Source organism: Podarcis raffonei, chromosome 1, assembly GCF_027172205.1.
Source record: "Podarcis raffonei isolate rPodRaf1 chromosome 1, rPodRaf1.pri, whole genome shotgun sequence".
Classification (NCBI taxonomy): Eukaryota; Metazoa; Chordata; class Lepidosauria; order Squamata; family Lacertidae; genus Podarcis; species Podarcis raffonei.
Genome location: NC_070602.1, coordinates 130,798,149 through 130,821,262, shown reverse-complemented (window position 1 = coordinate 130,821,262; position 23,114 = coordinate 130,798,149). Strand labels below are relative to the sequence as shown.

General features: G+C 45.8%; 1 protein-coding gene across 1 annotated transcript in view; it reads left to right on the top strand.

The window, feature by feature from the left end:
- Positions 1-23,114, top strand: part of KIAA2012 (KIAA2012 ortholog) — a 98,538-nt gene that overhangs the window by 4,986 nt on the left and 70,438 nt on the right. The window contains exons 4-9 of the mRNA XM_053376843.1: positions 9,281-9,440; positions 12,811-12,969; positions 16,731-16,927; positions 20,058-20,241; positions 20,564-20,694; positions 21,945-22,095. Coding sequence (XP_053232818.1) covers positions 9,281-9,440; positions 12,811-12,969; positions 16,731-16,927; positions 20,058-20,241; positions 20,564-20,694; positions 21,945-22,095 — 982 coding nt within the window. The remainder of the gene's footprint in view (positions 1-9,280; positions 9,441-12,810; positions 12,970-16,730; positions 16,928-20,057; positions 20,242-20,563; positions 20,695-21,944; positions 22,096-23,114) is intronic.

The following is a 23,114-nucleotide window of genomic DNA, read 5'->3' as shown; positions in this document are numbered from 1 at the left end:
TGGAGAGGTTTGATCTTCTTGCAGTCTATAGGACTCTCAAGAGTCTCCTCCAGCACCAGAATTCAAAAGCATCAATTCTTCAGCGATCAGCCTTCTTTATGGTCCAGCTCTCACTTCCATACATCACTTCTGGGAAAACCATAGCTTGAACTATACGGACCTTTGTTGGCAAGGTGATGTCTCTGCTTTTTAAGATGCCGTCTAGGTTTGTCATTGCTTTTCTCCCAAGAAGCAGGCGTCTTTTAATTTCGTGACTGCTGTCACCATCTGCAGTAATCATGGAGCCCAAGAAAGTAAAATCTCTCACTGCCTCCATTTCTTCCCCTTCTATTTGCCAGGAGGTGATATCCTAGCCATTTAACTGCCATTCTTTTGCCCAAACCATCCTGGGAATTGTAATATGGTGCTTTGAGATGTCCTCAATTCCCATGCAAAGTACAACAATTCTGAGAAGAGAGCATTAAACAAACTCAAGCCTGTAACGTGGATTTGCTCACACAAATAAATTTCCTTCAACAAGACTTCTAAATGAGAATTCAAACCATTGAGGAATATTACTCCGTGCACTTAAGGAAGCTGATATTAGAAGTATCTGGTCTATGGATAGATTAAACTAGCCATAATCACTGCTTTTTTTCTTTAAAAAAGATGTTTAGGGGTACTTTCATTTTCCGACTCCTGTTGAAATACTGCCCCTCAATGAGGCCAAACATAGATTCACAAAATGTTTAGGGGTTTATGTGTAGGCCTGAGTACCCCCAGGAAAAAAGCACTGGCCATTATGGTGTACATCCAACAGAATTCCCTGTTTCACATAGCTGGAAAGGGAATCCTTTACTAAATGCTGTCTGACCCAATAAGGACTCCATGCCTGAAGAATGAAGACAAAAGACACCCCTGGAATCACTGCCTGTGGTACGAGCCATATCAGTGTATCCAAGCACGACATCCATCAAAGATTAAAGGAGGGAAAGGGTACTGCTGTGACCAAACACATGGAATCGTGTGCCGACTGCCACGAACAATTAGAATCCAACCGGGATGTTCGCAGGCTTTTGCAAATCACGCTGCTGTCGCAGATGGGAAGAAAGGAAGGTGGAGTTAACCCAGTGCCGGATTTACGTATAAGCTAAACAAGCTATAGCTCAAAATGGTCAAAGGCCTGGAAACGATGCCTTATGAGGAACGGCTAAGGGAGCTGGGCATGTTTAGCCTGGAGAAGAGGAGGTTAAGGGGTGATATGATAGCCATGTTCAAATATATAAAAGGATGTCACATAGAGGAGGGAGAAAGGTTGTTTTCTGCTGCTCCAGAGAAGCGGACACGGAGCAATGGATCCAAACTACAAGAAAGAAGATTCCACCTAAACATTAGGAAGAACTTCCTGACAGTAAGAGCTGTTCGACAGTGGAATTTGCTGCCAAGGAGTGTGGTGGAGTCTCCTTCTTTGGAGGTCTTTAAGCAGAGGCTTGACAACCATATGTCAGGAGTGCTCTGATGGTGTTTCCTGCTTGGCAGGGGGTTGGACTCGATGGCCCCTGTGGTCTCTTCCAACTCTATGATTCTATGATTCACGGCCCCACTCTCTTGGGGCCCCACAAAAATTTAAAGGAAAAAACAACTGGATGTACATTTCCAAAATATAAGATAAAAAACAAATAAAATAAAACCTACATACAGCAACAGTGTTTTGTGTTGTGTAGGCTCCTATTTGTTACTTGCAAATGGCTTTAGATACCTATTAGGTCCATAAATTACCATATAGCATATATTCAACACCAAAAACAGCGACAATTTGTTGTTGACAAAGGACAGCTGGGCATATAAAGGGCCCCATTACCTTCAGTAGCTTAAAGTAAAGGTAAAGGGACCCCTGACCATTAGGTCTAGTCGTGACCGACTCTGGGGTTGCGGCGCTCATCTCGCTTTATTTTATTTTTTTTCCAAATAATTTTTATTAAGTTTCATATTACCAAATTAAACATATCAAACCAATTAGTCCAAATTATAACAATACATATATACCGTATTTTTCACCCCATAGGACGCACTTTTCCCCCTCCAAAAATGAAGGGGAAATGTGTGTGCGTCCTATGGGGCGAATGCAGGCTTTCGCTGAAGCCTGGAGAGCGAGAGGCATCGGTGCGCACCGACCCCTCTCGCTCTCCAGGCTTCAGGAAGCTATCCGCAAGCCTTGCAAGCCCGGCGGGAGTTCCCGCGGGCTCACAAGGCTTGCGGGCAGCAGCCTGCAGCCCCTGCGAGTGTCCGCAAGCCTTGCGCGCCAGGCGGGAGGTCCCGCCGAGCGCGCGAGGCTTGGGGCGGCAACCTGTCGCCCAAAGCACGGGGAGCCCTCCGGAGGGCTCCCCGTGCTTCGGGCGTCTGCAAGCCTTGCGCGCCCGGCGGGAGGTCCCGCGGAGCGCGTGAGGCTTGGGGCGGCAGCCTGCAGCCTGAAGCATGCGGAGCCCTCCGGAGGGTGCCCCGTGCTTCGGGCAGGTGTGCGCAAGGCTTGGGGCGGCAGCCGCGGCTGGGGGAGGGAATAAATTTTTTTTATTCATTTCCCCCCCAAAAAAACGAGGTGCGTCCTATGGGCCGGTGCGCCCTATAGGACGAAAAATACGGCAATCCAATTATTTGCCAAATTATAAATTCTTCGCTTTATTGGCCAAGGGAGTCAGCTTCTGGGTCATGTGGCCAGCATGACTAAGCCGCTTCTGGTGAACCAGAGCAGTGCACGGAAACGCCATTTAACTTCCCACCGGATCGGTACCTATTTATCTACTTGCACTTTGACGTGCTTTCGAACTGCTAGGTTGGCAGGAGCAGGGACCGAGCAACGGGAGCTCACCCCGTCACAGGGATTCAAACCGCCGACCTTCTGATCGGCAAGTCCTAGGCTCTGTGGTTTAAGCCACAGCGCCACCCGCATCCCTTCAGTAGCTTAGGGCCTCATCAAACCTAAATCCAACCTAGAGTTAACCCATTGCTCCATCTGATCAGGCATATGGACGTGTTTTTTTTTATTGGGAGGGCAGCAGGGTCCTAAAAAGTCTTTTTGGAAAGTCCACCCTTCCTTCAAACCACAATTCATCCTGCCCCCATTTAACTGTTTCTGGTATAACCTCCACTGCTTTGTGGGATACCTTTGGGAGAAGGAAAAGCTAAGGAGTAAACCCTACACAAATCCAGTGTGGAATTTCTTGGGTGGCATCTTGTACTCCTCCTACTTGCAACTCCTGCAGTCACGCTGGTGCCAAACGTATTGCACTGCTTTCCTTTGGACCACATCGGCAAGGCCAGGAGCGAGGTCTTGTCATCTGGGCAGCCCAGGACCTCCATAAACGCTGACCAGACTTGTACCCCAGGGAGCATAAGTGAGGAGAACATTGTTGTGCTCAAGTCCTCCTCTTTGTGGAGTTCCCAATAGACATCTGGTTGGCCATTGGGTGGGTCTTTGGTCTGTTTCCTCATGTTCTTTTGTTCTGCTTTTAATCATCATTGCTGGGGAAATCAATATACAGTCATATCTCGGAAGCTGAACAGAATCCGTTCCGGAAGTCCGTTTGATTTCCAAAGCGCGGCTTCTGATTGGCTTTCCCCGTCGGACGTTCAGCTCATAGCTGTCAACTGTCCCTTCTTTGGTGGGAAAGTCCCTTATCCCAGCGCCGTGTCCCGCTGCTGTCCCTTATTGATGATGTCCCTTAAATTTCCCGGGTTTCAAAGGAAGCAGCTCCTCTCCCTCCCTCCCTGTCGGCCAGGGAGGAGGGAGGCTCCAACTGTGTTGCTTGGCTGTGTTGCTCACCCAATAAGGAGTCTGAGAACGACTGGGGGGTGGAGCTTGCATGCCTTGTGCTGATCAAATTGGCTGCGTTGCCTGGGGACTCGCCTTTGCTCAGCGCTTCCCAGCGGAGAGGTGATGGTGGTTTTCCTTATTGCATCCCATTTGCCGGGTTGCTGCGCTGTGGGAACCACCGCTTGAGGCTTCATTTGGCTGCTGGCTGGGCTTTCTGCCTTTGGCTCGGAGGGGCTCAGAAGTTGAACATACCTGTGCTCCGAAAATCCCTTATTTTGGCCGCTGATCCCTTATTTTTGAGGCTGCTGGTCCCTTATTTTCAAATCTGTAAGTTGACAGCTATGGTTCAGCTTCCAAAAGAATGTTCGAAAACCGGAACATCCACTTCCGGTTTTTGATTGTTCGGGAGCCGAAAAGTTCCACTCCCAAGGTGTTACGGATCCAAGGTACGACTGTATAGTGAAACCAGAAATGTCTACCTGAATCCCCTTGAGCAGAAATGTGTAAATTGGAACCTGGGAACAGGGTGAATATATGGAGTAACTAGCTGCAGTACCAAAGAAAACGGACAAGTCTCAGCATGCCTGCGATTACTCAAAGCACTTCAATAGTTTTCATAACAAGGCACCAGCACATGCTAATATAATGCAACACAATGGCATTCGACTCAGTTAGAAACCAAGACCAATTTAAGCTTTATCAATTCCCCTAAATTTCAAGTTTTGCTTTGGCTGAAAAGTGGGAGGATAGCTACAAAACGGTAAAGAGGACAAACAGAAGTTCTTTGCCATTAATGAGGCATATGAATTGCTGTTTTCAGATAACACCGTTCACCTTTCCAGCTGCGTTTTAAAGCTATTTATTTCTCCTCCTCTCCTGTTTGTATTCCACCATATCCTTACCTTCAGAAGGCTGACATATTTCAGAAGACTGAAGTGTTTTTAATCAAACGGAGCAGAAATACAAAAATAGAGCAAGTTTAAAACCAGCGGCTGTTCTCTCAAACAACATGCGCTGCTTTGAGCTCCTTGCGACATAAAATGTGGCAAATAAATCAATAAAATAAATGTTTGCTCCAGCAGTTGCTTTTTAATGCAATTATTTTCAAACTTTTAAGATATTTAACTGTATCAGTAGATGTTTATGCACCAAGAGAAGGCAGCCATTTCTTCTTCTTTAGGAATTTTCCTTGTTCATTCTCATTTATTTCATACATACATATACCACTTAATGACTAACACACAATATGCAGCGCTCACCCCCATTAACGTGAATACTTCACACCCAGTTTCTGCCTCCTATCTACTTCTGGTTCCCCTATTATAGAACATAAACCATGCCATGTGATCCCCGAGCCAAGGATATAAGTAACTGTACAACCTTTAGAAGACATCTGAGGGCAGCCCTGTATAGTTTTGTTATGTTTTATATGTGTTGGAATCTGCCCAGAGTGGCTGGGACGACCCAGTATAAATAGAAATTAGTATTAGTATTAGTATTGTTGAATAGTATGTCCCTATTTTAATCAACTATCCCTCATCCCATTCTTTTCTTACACCTCTCACACATCTGCCAATACACACAAATGCTCCACCCACCCATTCACTCCAACATCTCCACCTCAATCACCACATAGCTATCACCAATTACTTCATCTGTTCTACTAAAAAGGTGCTGCAAAAAAAAACCACCACAAAAAACCCAGCAGGAGACCATGAAACCACTCACTGATAGAGCGGTATAAATCTATATCCTAATAATGAACTTGCTGAGGTGTACAGTGGTACCTCTAGTTGCGGACACGATCCGTTCCAGGGTGCCGTGTGCACCCCAAAAAGTCTGCAACCAGAGCGGCGCTTCTGCGCAAGCTCGGAGCATGGTAGAGCGCTTCTGTGCATGTGCGAAGTGTGCAGGACTTCCGGGTTTGCCGTGTTCGCAAGCCGAAAAGACGCAACATGAACCTGACGCAACACGAGGGATGACTGTATGTTGACATGAAGCTCTCGCAAACAGCTGATGGGATGGCAAGCTTTCATCTGGGATATGCCATTTCACACTACGGGGTGTTAGCTGAACACAGCTACAGACTGAAAATCAATGAATCCTAGATGTAATGTTAGAGGAAAGGGTTCCACAGCCAAGACATGGGTTTGCCACTTCATCGGGCCACAACGTACCTCATCTTCTGAGGTCAGACAGAAATGCAGCAGCGATTGTGCTTGCTGCCCTGGCTTCTGCTTTAGCCGCACACAGCCTCTTCCGGGCAGGGGGAGCCTTCATCCTGCTGCCCTGAAGAGGCTTCGCACGGCTATCCCAGAAGCCAGAACAGCCAGAGGCTATCCTAGAAGCCAGATCCCTCTTGCTGTTCTGCTGTGATGGCCTGGGAATCCGATTCAGAGGCTGAACCGGAGGAATCCCAGCCTGCACAGGAGTCCCCGCATCCAGGGCCGGCTGAGCTGGGGCAGGGCCTTGATTCTGAAGCGCCTACACCTGTGCCAGATCCTCAGGAGCAGGCACCAGGTGAATCCACTCTGGCTCCGGAGGTGGTTGAGGACTCAGTGCCTACAAGTGAGTCTCCCCCTGGGTCCAGTAACCCTTCATCCTCTCCTGAACTGCAGAGGCTCAGGGCAGAGAGGCGGAGGGAACTGGTTTCTCCCAGGAGGAGTGCTCGCCTTAAGGCCCGGAGAGGTGGGTCTCCTGGGGGCCGGGACCGCCCCTGGCCTCAGAGAAGATAAAGGCCAGTCAGCCTGGTCCCAGGTTGCGGGAGCAACCTCGTTGAAGAGCTGTTTCGGCCAGCATCCAGTCCTGTTCCCCCAGAGTTCCTGTCCTTGCCCGGCTTCTCGCTGTGGACCCCGCTTCGCCCGAGGAGGACTGTCTGCCGACCCTCAACTCAGGTCCTGGACCTCGCCCCATGGTAACCTCCCCCCGGGACCAGCACATCTGCCTTCTGGGATTCAGAATATATTTTTTTCTTGTTTTCCTCCTCCAAAAACTTGGTGCGCCTTATGGTCTGGTGCGTCTTATAGAGCGAAAAATACGGTAATCGATGGGAGAGAACAACACACTAGTGTGGGTGGGAAACATTGATGTGCAGTTCAGTCGAAAGCACTCCTGTGCACAAGGAAAAATAGGGTCAGATGCACATTTACAGCCTTACTGCTTTCAATCTTAGTTTGAAACTCAGCCTGGAATGACAATATTTTTCTTTTTTGAAAATGAAGCAAAATGATTCATGCAATTCTTTGATCCAGCATCTGGTTTAAGTTAAAATTCAGTTTTATTTAATATAAACTTGTTTACTGCCCAAAATTGTAAATGTTACTCATCAACTTCCAAACAGAAAATAAGAAGTCTTAGAAGTCCATTGTAAAAATTTGTTGTCTCATCTTTACTCATGAGCGAGTCCGAGCGAAGATAGATGTAACATTTTATTTTATTTTATTCTATTCCAAAAATATTTTATTGCTTTTCCAAATTTGTAATGAAACAAATAACAATACAAATATAAAACATACATAATATAAAACATACATAATAAGAAAAACAGAAAAGAAAAACACAATACTAAAAAGAAAAAACATAAAAACAGTTATTACTTTCAGTGCCTAATTTAACTTTCATTGTTAAATTCCTTCCTCGAATCCCCCCATCTGAATTTCATTGTATCTCCTTGTAGCAGTTCTCCAAAATCTTAATTCTAATAAAATTAAATCCATTTAATTACTATCTTCTTCTTTTATTAATTCTAATCCCTATTGTTTTACAACTCGTTGTTATTGTAATCCTCCGCCTGTTTGTTACTTCAAAGTAACTTCCATTATCTTATATTACAATATTTAGCCAAATATTCTTTAAATTTCTTCCAATCTTCTTGAGTCTCCTCCTCCTCCTGATTGTGGATTCTTCCAGTCAGGTCGGCCAGCTCCAAAAAGTCCAACATCTTCATCTGCCATTCTTCTATTGCTGGTATTTTTTGGGATTTCCAGTTTTTCGCTATTAGCAGTCTTGCCACTGTAGTGGCATACAAAAACAATCTAACATCTCATAGATGTAACATTTTAAACGTATTCATAGAAGTCCTTCCCCACAGTGGAATGGTTCTCAAACCTTACCTTCCCAGCTTCTGTCCCAGCTTCTGCCAACTTAGCAATTTGAAAGCATACCAGCATGAGTAGATAAATAGGTACCGCTCTGGCAGGAAGGTAAACGGCGTTTCCATGCACTTTGGCTTCCGTCACGGTGTTCCGTTGTGCCAGAAGCGGTTTAGTCCTGCTGGCCACATGACCCAGAAAGCTGTCTGTGGACAAACGCCGGCTCCCTTGGCCTGAAAAGCGAGATGAGCGCCACACCCCATAGTCACCTTTGACTGGACTTAACCATTCCAGGGGTCCTTTGACCTTTTTTACCTTTACCTACTGTGGCGATCACACAGGGTCCCCGGACATTTGACGGTCTATTGATCCCTGTGCCACCACTAGGATCACTTTCCCGCTGCCACCAACCCATTTCTCTCAGGTACACACGGAGTCCAGACAGTTGTTAACATTAACAAATAATCAAGTTTATTTTATAAACATGAACAAGTTTATGGTTTCAGTTAATTTTTCTTGTCTGTTTCTTATCCTTAGTTTCTATACCAGCCTGTACCTTCCTAATAACTGCTAACTGATTATCCCAACTGTCTATCTGACTCCTCCTATCAGTTTCTCTCACACTCTCACATCAAAACTCAACCAACCCACAGACTTATCCTCCCGCTTCCTTCTCCAACTCCCACCTGACTTTCCAACAACTCCAACTCTAACTCTAACTCCTCCCCTTGGGTTCCCACTGGCCAATCACTTCACACTCATTTGCTTATGACCCACCTAGGAGGGCAAACGCCACACCTACTTTTTTAAAAAAACGTAAAGTGGCATATAAATGTTCATATGTATGTATGCTCAATTCATTCATTGTCCTATTTTTTTAAAAATGCAAGCACTTTAATAACAGTTGGAAAACTTCTCATGGGCTTTGGGAGACAAGTGCGTTGGTGATTTTGTGTGCCAGTCAATAGGCATCCTGCAGAGGTGCCTTTTCCCCGTTCAGACTTAAGTATTTATTTATTTTATTTATTTCATATATATACACACACACACACACACACGCCCAGAGGTCTCAGTACACTGAAAACATTCAGAACTGGGGGTGGGGGGGTGGACAGAAAATATATATACTACGTTTGCGCTGAATAATGTAAGATTGTTTTCTAAATACACCATGATTCTTTACCGTCATCGCGCAAAAGAATATGGGGATTTTTCTCAATAATTTGGGGGTCTCGCTTATCTGACTGCATTGCTTCCCTCTTCAGCTCTCCTAGCTAGAGATGCCTTCAAATATATTTTGGGGGAAAGTAATTTATTAACAGCAGTCAATTGCCAATGTTACCCAGCTGCAATTTTTAAGCTTTTAAACATCTTGTTATCTATATTATGGTTATGCAAGGATAAGAACAGAGTCGCTTGGCAGCCGTACCTTCACTTTCTAACTGAACCAGACATCCGGACTGACAGACAAATGAGACCAGGTTATTCACCCAAGAGATACCTCCTCAAACTCTCTCAGACCTGGGACCCGAGCATTTTGCGAAAGCTTCAGTGTGCAGGTCAGTATAACTTGAGAACAAGCCAAGAATCTAAGAGAGGTATTCTTGTATGCAACCACAGCGGCTCGTATACTTGTGGCCAAGGGATGGAAAGATCACGAGGCTCCCAAAATAACAGATTGGCAAATCAAATTGCAGGAATTGGTGGAGACGGCTCAATTGACTAGCAAACTCAGAGGAAACTCAAAGCAAAAATTTGCGGGAAAATGGGATGGTTATAGAGGATATGTTCAAAAATACAATAATAGTTTTGACTCCATGCTGTTATCTAATATTAAAGAGTTGCGTGTCGAGGTCCCCAGGTTCACCCCAATAACTCACACACCACACAGAAATTTTTGTTTAAGATTTTTGGCATAATTTTGGCCACAACTTTATTAAAATACAAATTTGTGAGTGGTTGCGTAGGCATTGGTTGCGACTATCTGCCCCCACCATGGGGGACAGACTGACATTCCGCACAATGCGAAAGTCAGAATGGGGGAATACACTTGGGGGTTATGCGGAGCAGGGAACCTGCCCTCACCCCAAATGCAACCAGGAGCTCATTGCTATGGCCCGAGCCCCCTTGACAGAGTGGACAAGCAATAGTTAGCCCCTGATTCCTTTAACGGAATCCCTTGCAGCAGCAGCATTAGAGGGGCAGGCACAGCCAATCCATGCCCCTCAACCAACCAAACCATAAACCAATGCCTAACCGCGAACCTTACAAGTTGTGACGATTTGCTACGCAGTAGGCAAAAACCAAATGGCCCCAGCCAATCAGTCAGATGGACAAAATTCCTACCAGGCCCCTGCCTCAAAGCAGACGACCCCATGACAGGCATAGCAAGGTCAAAGCAAACAACCCTATTCTAGGGAGGGGGGACGAGCAATCCGATGCACGGGTGAAAAGAGGAAGCCCTAGCCTCGTCCAAAGAGTTTTAGCATTTCTGGCTGTCAATCAACAAATGGCAACATTAACTTCTTCCCAACAACAAGGGAAGCCCAATCACATCAGTGGCCAACGATCAATTAGTCCGCCCCCCCAACTTTGGAGTCTCCTGGCGGCCCCCACCGCAACACGTGCTCTCCATGAAGGAGAACATGCTTTATCTAATATTAAAGAGTATTATTTGACTGATGATCAGGCAGCATAGACTAAGGGTATCTGTCTTATGCCTGCTGATTGATTTCATGTAATACATAAATTATTTATAAATTTTGATCCCATTATGGCTTTCGATACCTATCAGGTCCATAAATTACCATATAGCATACATTCAACACCAAAAACAGCGACAATTTGTTGTTGACAAAGGACAGCTGGAAATATAAAGGGCCCCATTACCTTCAGTAGCTTAAAGGTAAAGGAACCCCTGATCATTAGGACCAGTCGTGGCCGACTCTGGGGTTGCGGCGCTCATCTCGCTTTATTGGCCGAGGGAGCCGGCATACAGCTTCCGGGTCATGTGGCCAGCATGACTAAGCCGCTTCTGGCGAACCAGAGCAGCACACGGAAACGCTGTTTACCTTCCCGCCGGAGCAGTACCTATTTATCTACTTGCACCTTGACGTGCTTTCAAACTGCTAGGTTGGCAGGAGCAGGGACCGAGCAACGGGAGCTCACCTCGTCATGGGGATTCGAACCGCCGACCTTCGGCAAGTCCTAGGCTCTGTGGTTTAAACCACAGCACCACCAAACCTAAATCCGGCCCTGGGTATACGTGTGCCCACAGAGGGCTCTCATGGTGTCTACAGGGTCCCTTCCCTTGCTGAAATTAGACTTAAAGTAAAAGGCGAAAGATTTATATGATCTGAAGAGAAACCAGAGTAATGGGGAATGGGGGAAATTTATTGTTTATGTGCAGAAATACTGTAAGCAAGTTGGTACATTGGCAGGTTTAAATTAAGCACTTGTAAGTAGTAAAGAATTAGAGAATGTAAAGGTGTAACAAGTGGCTTAAAATAATAACAAAATGCAGAGAATGATGTAAGATGTAAAGAACCAGTAGAAGGGGCTGGAAGGTAGTTTTGAGTTTTAAAGAAGGTTTGTAAAATAGTAGGGTGTGGTTTTTTATTAGAAGTATAAATGTTAGATGGTGTTTTGATTTTTGTATCCTTATTTTATTTTTATTTTTGAAAAAATTAAGAAAAAATGATTTACAAATGAAATGAGACTTAAAGGAGCATTCGACGGTAGACAGTGTCATAGGTTGTGGTGTGCGTGTGTGGTGTCTGCAACAGTTTAGTCTGTTTGCAATTGAGCTCGTGGCACCAAAAGATTGGTCTAGCCCAATTTATTTAATGTGGTAGAGTACAGACTTTGCATGCAAATGTTTCCAGGGTCAGTCCCCAGCATCCCCAGGTAAGAATGGGAACGTTGTCTGACTGAAGCACTGTTGCCTGTCAGTGCATCTAAATCTGAGCTAGATGGACCGATGGTCTGACTCTGTAAAGGGCAAAATTGGACACTGCTCGGTGGTAATAATAATAATAATATAATAATAATTTATTATTTATACCCCGCCCATCTGGCTGAGTTTCCCCAGCCACTCTGGGCGGCTTCCAATCAAGTGTTAAAAACAATACAGCATTAAATATTAAAAACTTCCCTAAACAGGGCTGCCTTCAGATGTCTTTTAAAAAGAAGATAGCTGCTTATTTCCTTCACATCTGAAGGGAGGGTGTTCTACAGGGAGGGTGCCACTACCAAGAAGGCCCTCTGTCTGGTTCCCTGTAACCTCACTTCTCACAGTGAGGGAAGTGCCAGAAGGCCCTCGGTGCTGGACTTCAGTGTCCGGGCTGAACGATGGGGGTGGAGATGCTCCTTCAGGTATACAGGACCGAGGGCTTTAAAGGTCAGCACCAACACTTTGAAGTGTTCTCGGAAACGTACTGGGAGCCAATGCAGATCTCTCAGGACTGGTGTTATGTGGTCCTGGCAGCCACTCCCAGTCACCAGTCTAGCTGCCGCATTCTGGATTAACTGCAGTTTCCGGGTCACCTTCAATGCCCCACGTAGAGCGCATTGCAGTAGTCCAAGCGGGAGATAACTAGAGCTCTAGTTCTAACAGAGCTAATAGAGCTCTGGTCTTCAGCTGGTAGGTCACGGCCTGCTCCAATATTGGCTGCAGCAGGAGCACCACCGCCGAGCAATTATAAGAAACATGTGCCCAAATGCATGTTTGGGTTAAAAGTGGCGCCTGAGTCTGATGCGGCTGAAGATACACAAAAAAAGGGCCCATGGATGAGTCTTCAGGAGGGGCTGGGGAAGATTCCTGTCTGAGACCTTGGCAAATGAACCAATGAGTTGCCTCAGAATAAGGAATCTACCTTTGTTCCCGTCTTTTCCCAAGTGATATATGAATGCTATGTATACATTTTGCAGGCTATATCAGGGACCCCCTGTTGCTCGAGGAAGACACACCAGATCACAGAAAGAATCAGGATCTGTCAGCTGTTCCGCCGAAATATAATCTTCTGCATATTTTCTGTTCGCCGTACCAATACTTACAGGCTGAATTCGAAGAACAACAGGCTAAGCCAGGTACGGTAGCAAATGAATGAATATCTATATCTATCTGTCTATCTATCATCTATCTACCTATCTATCTATCTATCATCATCATCATCTCACAACTAGTATTTTCTTATTCCCCTCTCCTTATATCAGTTACAGCAGGCACCCCCAAACTCAGCCCTCCAGCTGTTTTGGGACTACAACTCCCATCATCCCTAGCTAGCAGGACCAGTGGTCAAGGATGATGGGAATTGTAGTCCCGAAACATCTGGGGGGGGGCGAGTTTGGAGATGCCTGAGTTACAGTAAAGGAAAGAAAGAAAATTAAATTAACGTGGCATGCAGATATTTATGGTTTGATTGTACTGTCTGCACAGTGAATATTTATATTTATATTTATATTTATATTTATATTTATATTTATATTATTTATGTGCCACCATTGAAGAAAGGAGGGAGGATAGACCATTGTCATAAATCATGAAACAAAGAAGGCTGTGATCTTATGTAGACTGGACTTGGGAGCAAACACTGTTGAACCCAATGGGGCTTTTTTCTGAGCGGACGTCTGTGAAGTTGTGCTGCCCATGTCTTCTTCTGGCCCCCTCACACTGAATTTTGTAGCTCTGAGAGAGACAGATGGCTCTGTGGCCATTTTAGGCGGCAGCGTTCAGTTATTGTGGATGGCAGCCAGGTGTTTGCAGGTGATGGGCAGACCAGGAGACGGTCTGCTGCGTGGATTCTCCTGTTCCACAGTTTTTGCACCTCTCGTTCCATTTCAGCAAGGCCGGCTCGGGAAAACTTCCCAGTAGATTTTACCTAATATTCAGTTGCTAACCGAGGGAAACCATTAAGATTTTCGGCCTCAGGCATCATGAGGTCCTGTTTTCACATTTTTAAAATTCTCTCCGGGAAAACTCCCTCATCATGCTGAGTGTGTGTATGTGTGAATGTTATTAATGCAGAGGAGAAAGTGGAAAATTAAAACCAAATGCACATTTCTACTGCCCTGGGCAAATTATCTGGATGGAATCTTGGGGCTCACCCATGCAGTGGACCCTCTGGTTACGAATTTAATTCGTTTCGGGGGTCCGTGATCATCCTGAACATAGTTGTCAAGCATCCCTTATTTGGCGGGACAGTCCCTTAACCCAGCGCCGTGTCCCGCTGCTGTCCCTTATTGATGATGTCCCTTAAATTTCCTGGGTTTCAAAGGAAGTAGCTCCTCTCGCTCTCTGCCTACCGGCCAGGGAGGAGAAAGGCTCCAACTGTGTTGCTTGGCTGTGATGCTCACCCAATAAGAAGTCTAAGAACAACTGGGGGTGGAGCCTGCATGCCTTGCTTGTGCTGATCAAATCGGCTGCGTTGCCTGGGGACTCGCCTTTGCTCAGTGCTTCCCAGGTGGTTTTCCTTGAGGCTTGAGGCTTCGTTTGGCTGCTGGCTGGGCTTTCTGCCTTTGGCTCGGAGGGGCTCAGAAGTTGCACATACCTGTCCTTGGAAAACCCCTTATTTTGGCTGCTGATCCCTTATTTTCGAGGCTGCTGGTCCCTTATTTTCAAATCTGTAAGTTGACAGCTATGATCCTGAAAAATCAGTAACCAGAGGTACCGCTTCTGCGCATGCGTGCGGCGCGATAGAGCACTTCTGCGCATGCACAAGCGGCGAAACCCAGAATACACTTCCAGGTTTGCCGCTTTCGCAACCCGAAGATTATGTATCCACAGCGGTACATAACCTGAGGGTCCTCTGTACTTCCACTTGTCCTGTGTATTGAAAACACAGTTCCAAACAGTTTTCTGTTTGCCCCACTGTTTTCCCGCTCTTTAGTGCTAAATTGGAGCAAATGTCCATCTGAGGAGCACCCGGCGGATGTATGTTCTGATTCAGTGGTAAAGAGTGGGAAGGCAGCAGGACAAACCCCCCAAAAAACAAAAATGTAAACATAACTGAAATATACTCGGAGTCGAGAGTGGATTTCATGCTCTTTATTCAGCTCATAGTGGTGAGGAGGAATGGAAATTCCCCCAGAATGTCTGCTTTATATACATTATTTACACAATGGGCCCCACGTGATTGGCTAATTCCGGGATTCTCCTGCAGGCCAATCAGGTTGCGGATTCCCTTCCACCTGGAGCTGGATTGGGTGGCTCCTGTGGACCAATCAGACTGCTGCATTCTGAATCCTATTGTTCTAGGACCAATCAGACTGCTGTATTCTGGATCCTATTGTTCTAGGATCAATCAGACTGCTGCATTCTGAATCCTATTGTTCTAGGACCATTCAGACTGCTGCATTCCGGATCCTATTGTTGTAGGACCAATCAGACTGCTGCATTCTGGATCCTATTGTTCTAGGACCAATCAGACTGCTGCATTCTGGATCCTATTGTTCTAGGACCAATCAGACTGCTGCATTCTGGATCCTATTGTTCTAGGACCAATCAGACTGCTGCCTTTTGGATCCTATTGTTCTAGGACCAATCAGACTGCTGCCTTTTGGATCCTATTCAACTCAGTACATAACAATAACTGTTGAAAACTGCCTAAGGCATACCTACCTAGGAGTAAGCCCCATGGAACCCAACAATAGTTACGCCTGAGCAATGGCGGAACGTTCCTCGCTGGTGCCCAGGGTGGGTGTGCATGCGCCAGGGAGCACACAGGAGACCTGGGGGCGGGGTTTGCTGCCGGAGCAAGCTCCGGCCACTAGAGCTGAGCAGGGCTGCGCTGCGCTGCCTGGCTGACTGGCTGTGCAGTGGGGAGCCCAGTCAGCCAACATGGCCGACACCACCCCGCTTTGAGCAGTGTGCTCACCGCAACCATGCGAGCCTAGCGCTACTTTGCGAGACTCACAAGAACGGTGCACGGTGCATGCCTGTTGCGTCCTTCTCAAGCAGCGGCCCTCACTCATTGCTGAAATACGAGATGCCCCCATCTGCATTGGCATTCCACTGGCTTTTGAAGATGCACCTTTTTACATAGACATTCCCTTGATCTCCTGACCCACGTCTTCTGTTTTAAGTGCCGATTTAATTGCTGCGTTGTTTTAATGCAGAGGTGGGGAACCTTTTGACCCTCCCAATGTTGCTGAACTACAACTCCCATCGTCCTTTGCTGGAAGGTTGTGATGGGGGTTGTAGTTCTGCAACATCAGGAGGGTCAAAGTTTTTTCCTGTTTTAATAAAGGTAAAGGTAAAGGGACCCCTGGCCATTAGGTCCAGTCGTGGCCGACTCTGGGTTGCGGCGCTCATCTCGCTTTATTGGCCGAGGGAGCCGGCGTACAGCTTCCGGGTCATGTGGTCAGCATGACAAAGCCGCTTCTGGCGAACCAGAGCAGCGCACGGAAACGCTGTTTACCTTCCTGCTGGAGTGGTACCTATTTATCTACTTTGACGTGCTTTTGAACTGCTAGGTTGGCAGGAGCAGGAACCGAGCAATGGGAGCTCACCCCATCGCGGGGATTCGAACCGCCGACCTTCTGATCGGCAAGTCCTAGGCTCTGTGGTTTAACCCACAGCGCCACCCGCGCCACCCCTGTTTTAATAGTACTGTCTTATTGCACATTTTAATCATGACAATTGACATTTTAATGTTTGATTTATTTGTTTCATTGTGTGTTTTAATTATGGTGTCTTTTTCTGTATTTTAACAATGTTGTGCAAGTTTTTTTATGTTTTGTAAACTGTTTAGAAGCCCTCTGGGCATTATAAATTAATATGAAAACAAAACAACAACAATACAACTGCTTTAGATTGTGCCATGATACTGACATGCTCACCTGTCTGACAGGCCTTGCTTCCTCATCTCAGAAACAATATGAGGAAAAAGCCAGGCTGGGGGAAAGCTATGAAGAAGGAAAACATGCCAGAATAAGAGCTCGCATTCCTTTAAGGATTTCAGTAAGAAAACTGAGTTTCCACCTTCCACGGCAGCGGGCAAAGGAGTCGACCTGGAGCCAGCACACAGCATATAGCAGGATTCCAGAGGTATTAATAACTAGACCAAAGTTTTCAGCTGGGTGTGGGAGATGCTCATATGGGGAACCTGTGGCCCCATCAGCCCCAGTCAGCATGACCAATGGCTAGGGCCTCCCTCCACTGTTAGGTAAAGGTAAAGGGACCCCTGACCATTAGGTCCAGTCGTGACCGACTCTGGGGTTGCAGCACTCATCTCGCTTTATTGGCCGAGGGAGCCGGCGTACAGCTTCCGGGTCATGTGGTCAGCATGACTAAGCCGCTTCTGGCGAACCAGAACAGTGCACGGAAACGCTGTTTACTTTCCCGCCAGAGTGGTACCTATTTATCTACTTGCACTTTGACGTGCTTTCGAACTGCTAGGTTGGCAGGAGCAGGGACCGAGCAACGGGAGCTCACCCCGTTGTGGGGATTCAAACAGCCGACCTTCTGATCGGCAAGTCCTAGGCTCTGTGGCACCCGCGTCCCCACTCCACCCGCGTCCCCACTCCACTGTTAAGCCATAGGTATTGTTGCAGAGGGTGCACATGTTGAAATTCCTTCTTCTTCATGGCCTATAAACAGGGCTTTTTTCCATCAAGAACTCCCCGGAACTCAGTTCCGGCGCTTCTCAGTTGGCCGCCATTGCCATTGTAAGAGAACAAGGGTTCTGTCGAGATCTCCGCTCGGTCAAGCTGATAAAGCTCATTTTCTTCCCCCGAGTCTTCGGAATCGCCTCCCGACGTGTTTAATGACCTGAGCCTTTAATGAGGCCTCAGGCACATTCTTCAGCAGAGTTTCCAGCACAGGAAAGAGACGAGAGGTTTGGCTACATGCTATGCTTTATTTCTAAGCTACGCAGACAGCAAAGAAAAATACATCCTCTCTCTGTGAGAGCAGAGAGCAACTGAACAAAGGAAGAAAGGAAACAGGAAACCACTAACGTCACATCCCGTCTCCTCTCCCGTGAAACTTCCAATAGTATGGAATCCCTGGAATGTAAACAGAGTCCTGTGACTCCAAGCAGCTGCTCAGTGGCAAAACAGAAACTAACATCCTCCCCCTTTCTGTGAACACCCCTGGGCAGCGTGTGAGTACAATCTCAGTACAAACCCAATTTCTGTACATAGGTACAGTGTTGATCCCTTGGAACAACCTTGGACAATAAATCAGCAGGAATTTCGTTACCTGGCATGTAGGACACCGTTACGAGTCCTTTCTGAACACATTCTCTAGCATGTTGCAGCTTCAATTGCAAGTGTTTCGTGCTTTGCTTACACCCTTCAGAATTCAGCAAAGCCAAACATACTTTGTTGTCCTGATAAACCTGATAAAACAGAAACTAACACGCTCATGGTGAGTTCCAGCAAGATCCGGTCTCCACTTTCTCTGGTCAACTTACAGACTCCCCAGGCCCTTCAAGCAAATTATGGACAACTCTCTTCCACATGATGCAACTTTGTTCTCTCGTGAGCCCTGACTTCACAGAGGGATGGAAACACATATGTCATAGCTGTCAACGTTTCCCTTTTTTTAAGGGAAATTCTCTTATTCTGAATAGGATTCCTCACAAGAAAAGGGAAAAGTTGACAGCTATGCCCTATGTGTGTGTGCCTGCAACACACATGTAGGAAAGCCTTGTGAGTATTGTAGAGTGATGCTGTAACACTGTCCCGACTTAGGCAGCCTTCGTTTATCTTCCCTTGGCTTATCTAAGGGCTTATCCACCTTTTGCCCGCTCTTTCCAGGCAGAGGTCTGCAACGCTCCATGTCCGAACATTGTTGTTTTTCTGCCCCAGAGCTTCCCCTGTGAAAACCTGATCTTTGGTGCTCAATTGGAGCAAACATCGTTGTGGGTTTTCCACAAATTGCCGTCTGCTATGGTTCAGCTTCAGAGAGTGGGTTTTGGAAGGGGCAAGGTGAATATAAAATGGAAGAACAGTATAAAGAGGTGTGGGAGATAGCTATTAATGATAAATTAACATGTGCTATTGAGGTAAGACAGGGAATATACAGGAGAAATGATTTGGGGGAGATATGGAAGGGATTTGTAGAATTTGTACTGTTCAAACAGAAAGGGGTCGAACCATTGCAAGAGGTGTTGAAATTTTGGAAGGTTGGGTAGTTACAATGGAATGGTCTCAGGGGTGGGGTGCACTTTTCTAAAAATATATTTTAAAAGAGAGGGTTTCGCGGGGAAAGCTCTGGTGCAAAACAAAGGGCGCTTGGGCACACAGCTTTAAATTGCGGGCTGTGCCTGGAAAGAGCAGGGCAAAAGTTAAGTGTTGAAAACTCTTAAGCCGAGAACCTTTATAAATCAATTCCAGTGTTCAGTTCTGTCCCTTTATTCTTTGAATTTTGCACCACCTGCCTCCCTCTGCTGGCATAAAACTGAAGTGTTGATGAGTAGAGCAGTTTTTTGGGTTTTTTTTAAAGAAAACCTCTGGTTTAATCCCAGAGTCTATGAGCCCTGCATTAAACATGTCTGATGTTTTATTATGGTTTTATATTTGTTGGAAGCCACACAGAGTGGCTAGGGCAACCCAGTCTGATGGGTGGGGTACAAATAATAAACATTATTATTATTATTATTATTATTATTATTATTATTATTATTATCTGCTTAGTGGCCCAAGGTAAGTGGACTCCCACACCCACGCAACGTAAATATATACTTAATTAAATTACTGTTTGCTGCTTGTTAATGGCGTCCAAAATCTGAAGCATGAAGTGGACCAGAGAGCCATTGCCAGACAGTCTTGTTGACAATGCTGAGCTAGTAGTTTGACTTCGTATAAGGCAGCTCTCTAGGTAAAGGTAAAGGGACCTTTGACCACTAGGTCCATCGTGGCCGACTCTGGGGTTGCGGCGCTCATCTCGCTTTATTGGCCGAGGGAGCCGAGCGAACCAGAGCAGCACATGGAAATGCTGTTTACCTTCCCGACGGAGTGGTACCTATTTATCTACTTGCACTTTGACGTGCTTTCGAACTGCTAGGTTGGCAAGAGCAGGGACCAAGCAACGGGAGCTCACCCCGTCGAGGGGATTCGAACCGCCGACCTTCCGATTGGCAAGTCCTAGGCTCTGTGGTTTAACCCACAGCGCCACCCTCTATGTTCCCATAAATGCTGCTTTTCAAGTGTACATTTGTGTCATCTCCTAGGACAAATGGGTGGAAGTTCACCGAGATGGGGAGGTCCAAGACCACAGTGAAGAAGTGGCAAACCAACCCAGAGATCATCAAGCAACGGGGGAAACCAGCATTGATACTTCTGAGCTTTGGTGTGAGAAATCCCACGTGACTTTCTATGGAGGGTTCTTCCCTGGAAAAAAGATCCCGTACAGTGGTAAGAAAGTTAAGGCTGCTGTGAGCCATTCAAAATATTCTAAGGATTGCTAAGGACAGCAATTGTTTCTGCCTGTTAAAAGAAGAGGCAAATAATTTGTTGATTGGCAACAGTCTCAAAACCACAGGATTAAATGCAGGACAAAGTAGAAAATTCCATCAGTATGTTTCCACCTGCTGAATTTCGCATCTTGGTCTGCATCTTGTTTCAGAAAAACGGTGATTAAGTCGATTTGCATTAGAATGTGAACAGAACCAAATTTCTCCCCAACTCTGATCAGGATGACTGTATTTGATCTCTCATCTCCTCTTGGTTTCCACAGTTAACCGAAAGTATCTGAAGGGCAAACATGAGAGAGATAAAGGAAACCCTGTGACTACGGACTTGTTCTCTCCTATTCAGCCAGGAACAAGGCCAGAGGAAAGTGAAGTCATGGAAGAACATAGGAAGAAGGTCCATTTTTGTTTTACCCCCAAAAGTTTAGCAGGTCCAGGTCCGGTCCAGGCCTGGATTGAAGACCACTCTGAAATCCCATGTGATTTGCTTTGTGTCCCACGGTCGAAGAAAGATGGGATATTAATGTAATAAATAAAAATAATCTGGGAAGGACATAGCCTGCCCAGCAATCCCTTTTTCATGGTCTTACATGATGCCCTGTCTTATGTACTGAGTTGAATAGGATCCAAAATGCAGCAGTCTGATTGGTCCTGGAACAATAGGATCCAAAATTCAGCAGTCTGATTGGTCCTAGAACAATAGGATTCAGAATGTAGCAGTCTGATTGGTCCTGGAACAATAGGATCCAGAATGCAGCAATCTGATTGGTCCTAGAACAATGCAGCAGTATGATTGGTCTGCAGGAGCCACCCAATCCAGCTCCAGATGGAAGTGAATCCACAACCTGATTGGCCTACAGGAGAATTCCGGAATTAGCCAATCACGTGCAGCCCATTGTGTAAATAATGTATATAAAGCAGATACTTTGGGGGAACTTTCATTCCTCCTCACCACTATGAGCTGAATAAAGAGCATGAAATCCACTCTCGATTCCGAGTATATTTCACCCTATCGCAGCAAGATTTAAGTGGCATTTTTTTGGTTTGACATTGTTGCGGTTACCCCCCAAAAAAGTTGTTTTGCAAAATGTCGAATGGTGATGCCATTCCTGGCAGCCTCCTGCTTCTGATGAACTGTCAGCTAATAATCCCAAAACAATACACATGAATAATAGTGAAATAGAGGGCAACACCCTTGGGTGCAGCACAGCGAAGTTAAGTATGGCTTAGGCTGCAATTCTATGCTCATTTACCTATAGGTAAGTCATATTAATCTCTATGGGGCTCACTTTTGAGTAATCACACATAGGACAAGGTGGCATTTCCCCACTGAAATCAAAGGGGATTAAGCATGATTAACTATATGCTAGGTTCCTAGTGTTGTGTTTAAACTACAAGTACAAACATGGATTCTCCTGATTCTTCAGAATGCTTACAATTGAATGCATGCAGGAAAACGTAATAGTTCCAAAACCAGAAACTCTGCCCACCTGTGGAACCCTACCCTAATTGTTGGGTAACAATTTTCACAAATGCCATCTGGGGTGATTGGATATGGGTGGCGTCAAAATGAGTGCTGTCAAAAACACACACACCCCAAAAAACCCCTAACATTAAAACATTTTGAAGTGTTTTGTTTTTCTCCAGGTGCCAGAGATTTGCAGGTTACCTCAGATATCTGAAGACTTGCCCAGTGCTTATAGGGGAAAACTTAAATCTGGAAAGCTTCCCAAAGAACCTGTGGCCTGCCCACTGCTTGTTCAGCTGGAAAGGGAGCCCGAGGCAAAAAACCTGAGAGGTAAAACCACCCCCACCCTAGATAAATGGCAGGTGCACATTCAGTAAAGGGGAACGTCCCCCCATTCTGGGCAATACCAGTTATAGCATCGCTCACGTTATCGCCTCAGAATAACTGTTTCCGCGATAAAAGGGATTTTATGGTCTTAGATATATGGTAATGTTCATAACCGCACATACATAGATCAGCAGAGGAAGGCCGACCTGGAACCATTTTGATTCCTAAACTGAGCAAATGTTTTCTCTGCAAGGTCAAACTGGAAAAGCCTCCCCGTTGTCTTTTCCTTCACAAATCCTGTCTTAAGGGTATGTCTGTGTTTGAATAAGGTGTGAGCCTGTGACATGGCCCAGGAACTAAGTATTTATCATTACAAAAGACTGGCCAGGCTCCCCAGGAAATCCAATCAAGTAACCTGCCAGACAGGAGATAAACAAAAACAGGAGAAAAACAATATTAAAATTTCTATTTTGGAGCGCCTTTTTTGTGATGTATGTATGATGTATCTGAGGGGTGGTCTTAGGTTACAACCCTTCTGTGATGTATGTATGATGTTTCTGGGGGTGGTCTTGATCTACAGGGTGGCAATTTCAAAAGTCTTTATAACGCCTTGCACACCATTTTTCTGGGTCCTCCTCTCCTGCGTGTGAGGGGAGCACCCTGTTGCAACAGATCAATAAAGATCAAGCTTACTAGCTGCTTTGCTTCTCAATATTCTCTGGTTGGCCTCTGTTATTCTCTCCTACCAATAGGGAACCTATGTAAGGACTCTATATGGGCTCTTGGATACCCCATAAGGGAAAAGGGCAATTTTTTGTTTACAACACGCCAGCGCTTGTTCCCAGCTACGTTCAAATTCTGTACCTGCATCAAAGGCAGTCTCTGTGCTAACTTCAAAAAGTTCTCCCCATGCCAGAATCAAAGCGCACATAGTGCTTTACTTGAGGTAAAACAACAGTAGGCCTCAACAGGATCATAGACTTGTAGAGTTGAAAGGGACCACAAGGGCGATCTACTAGTCC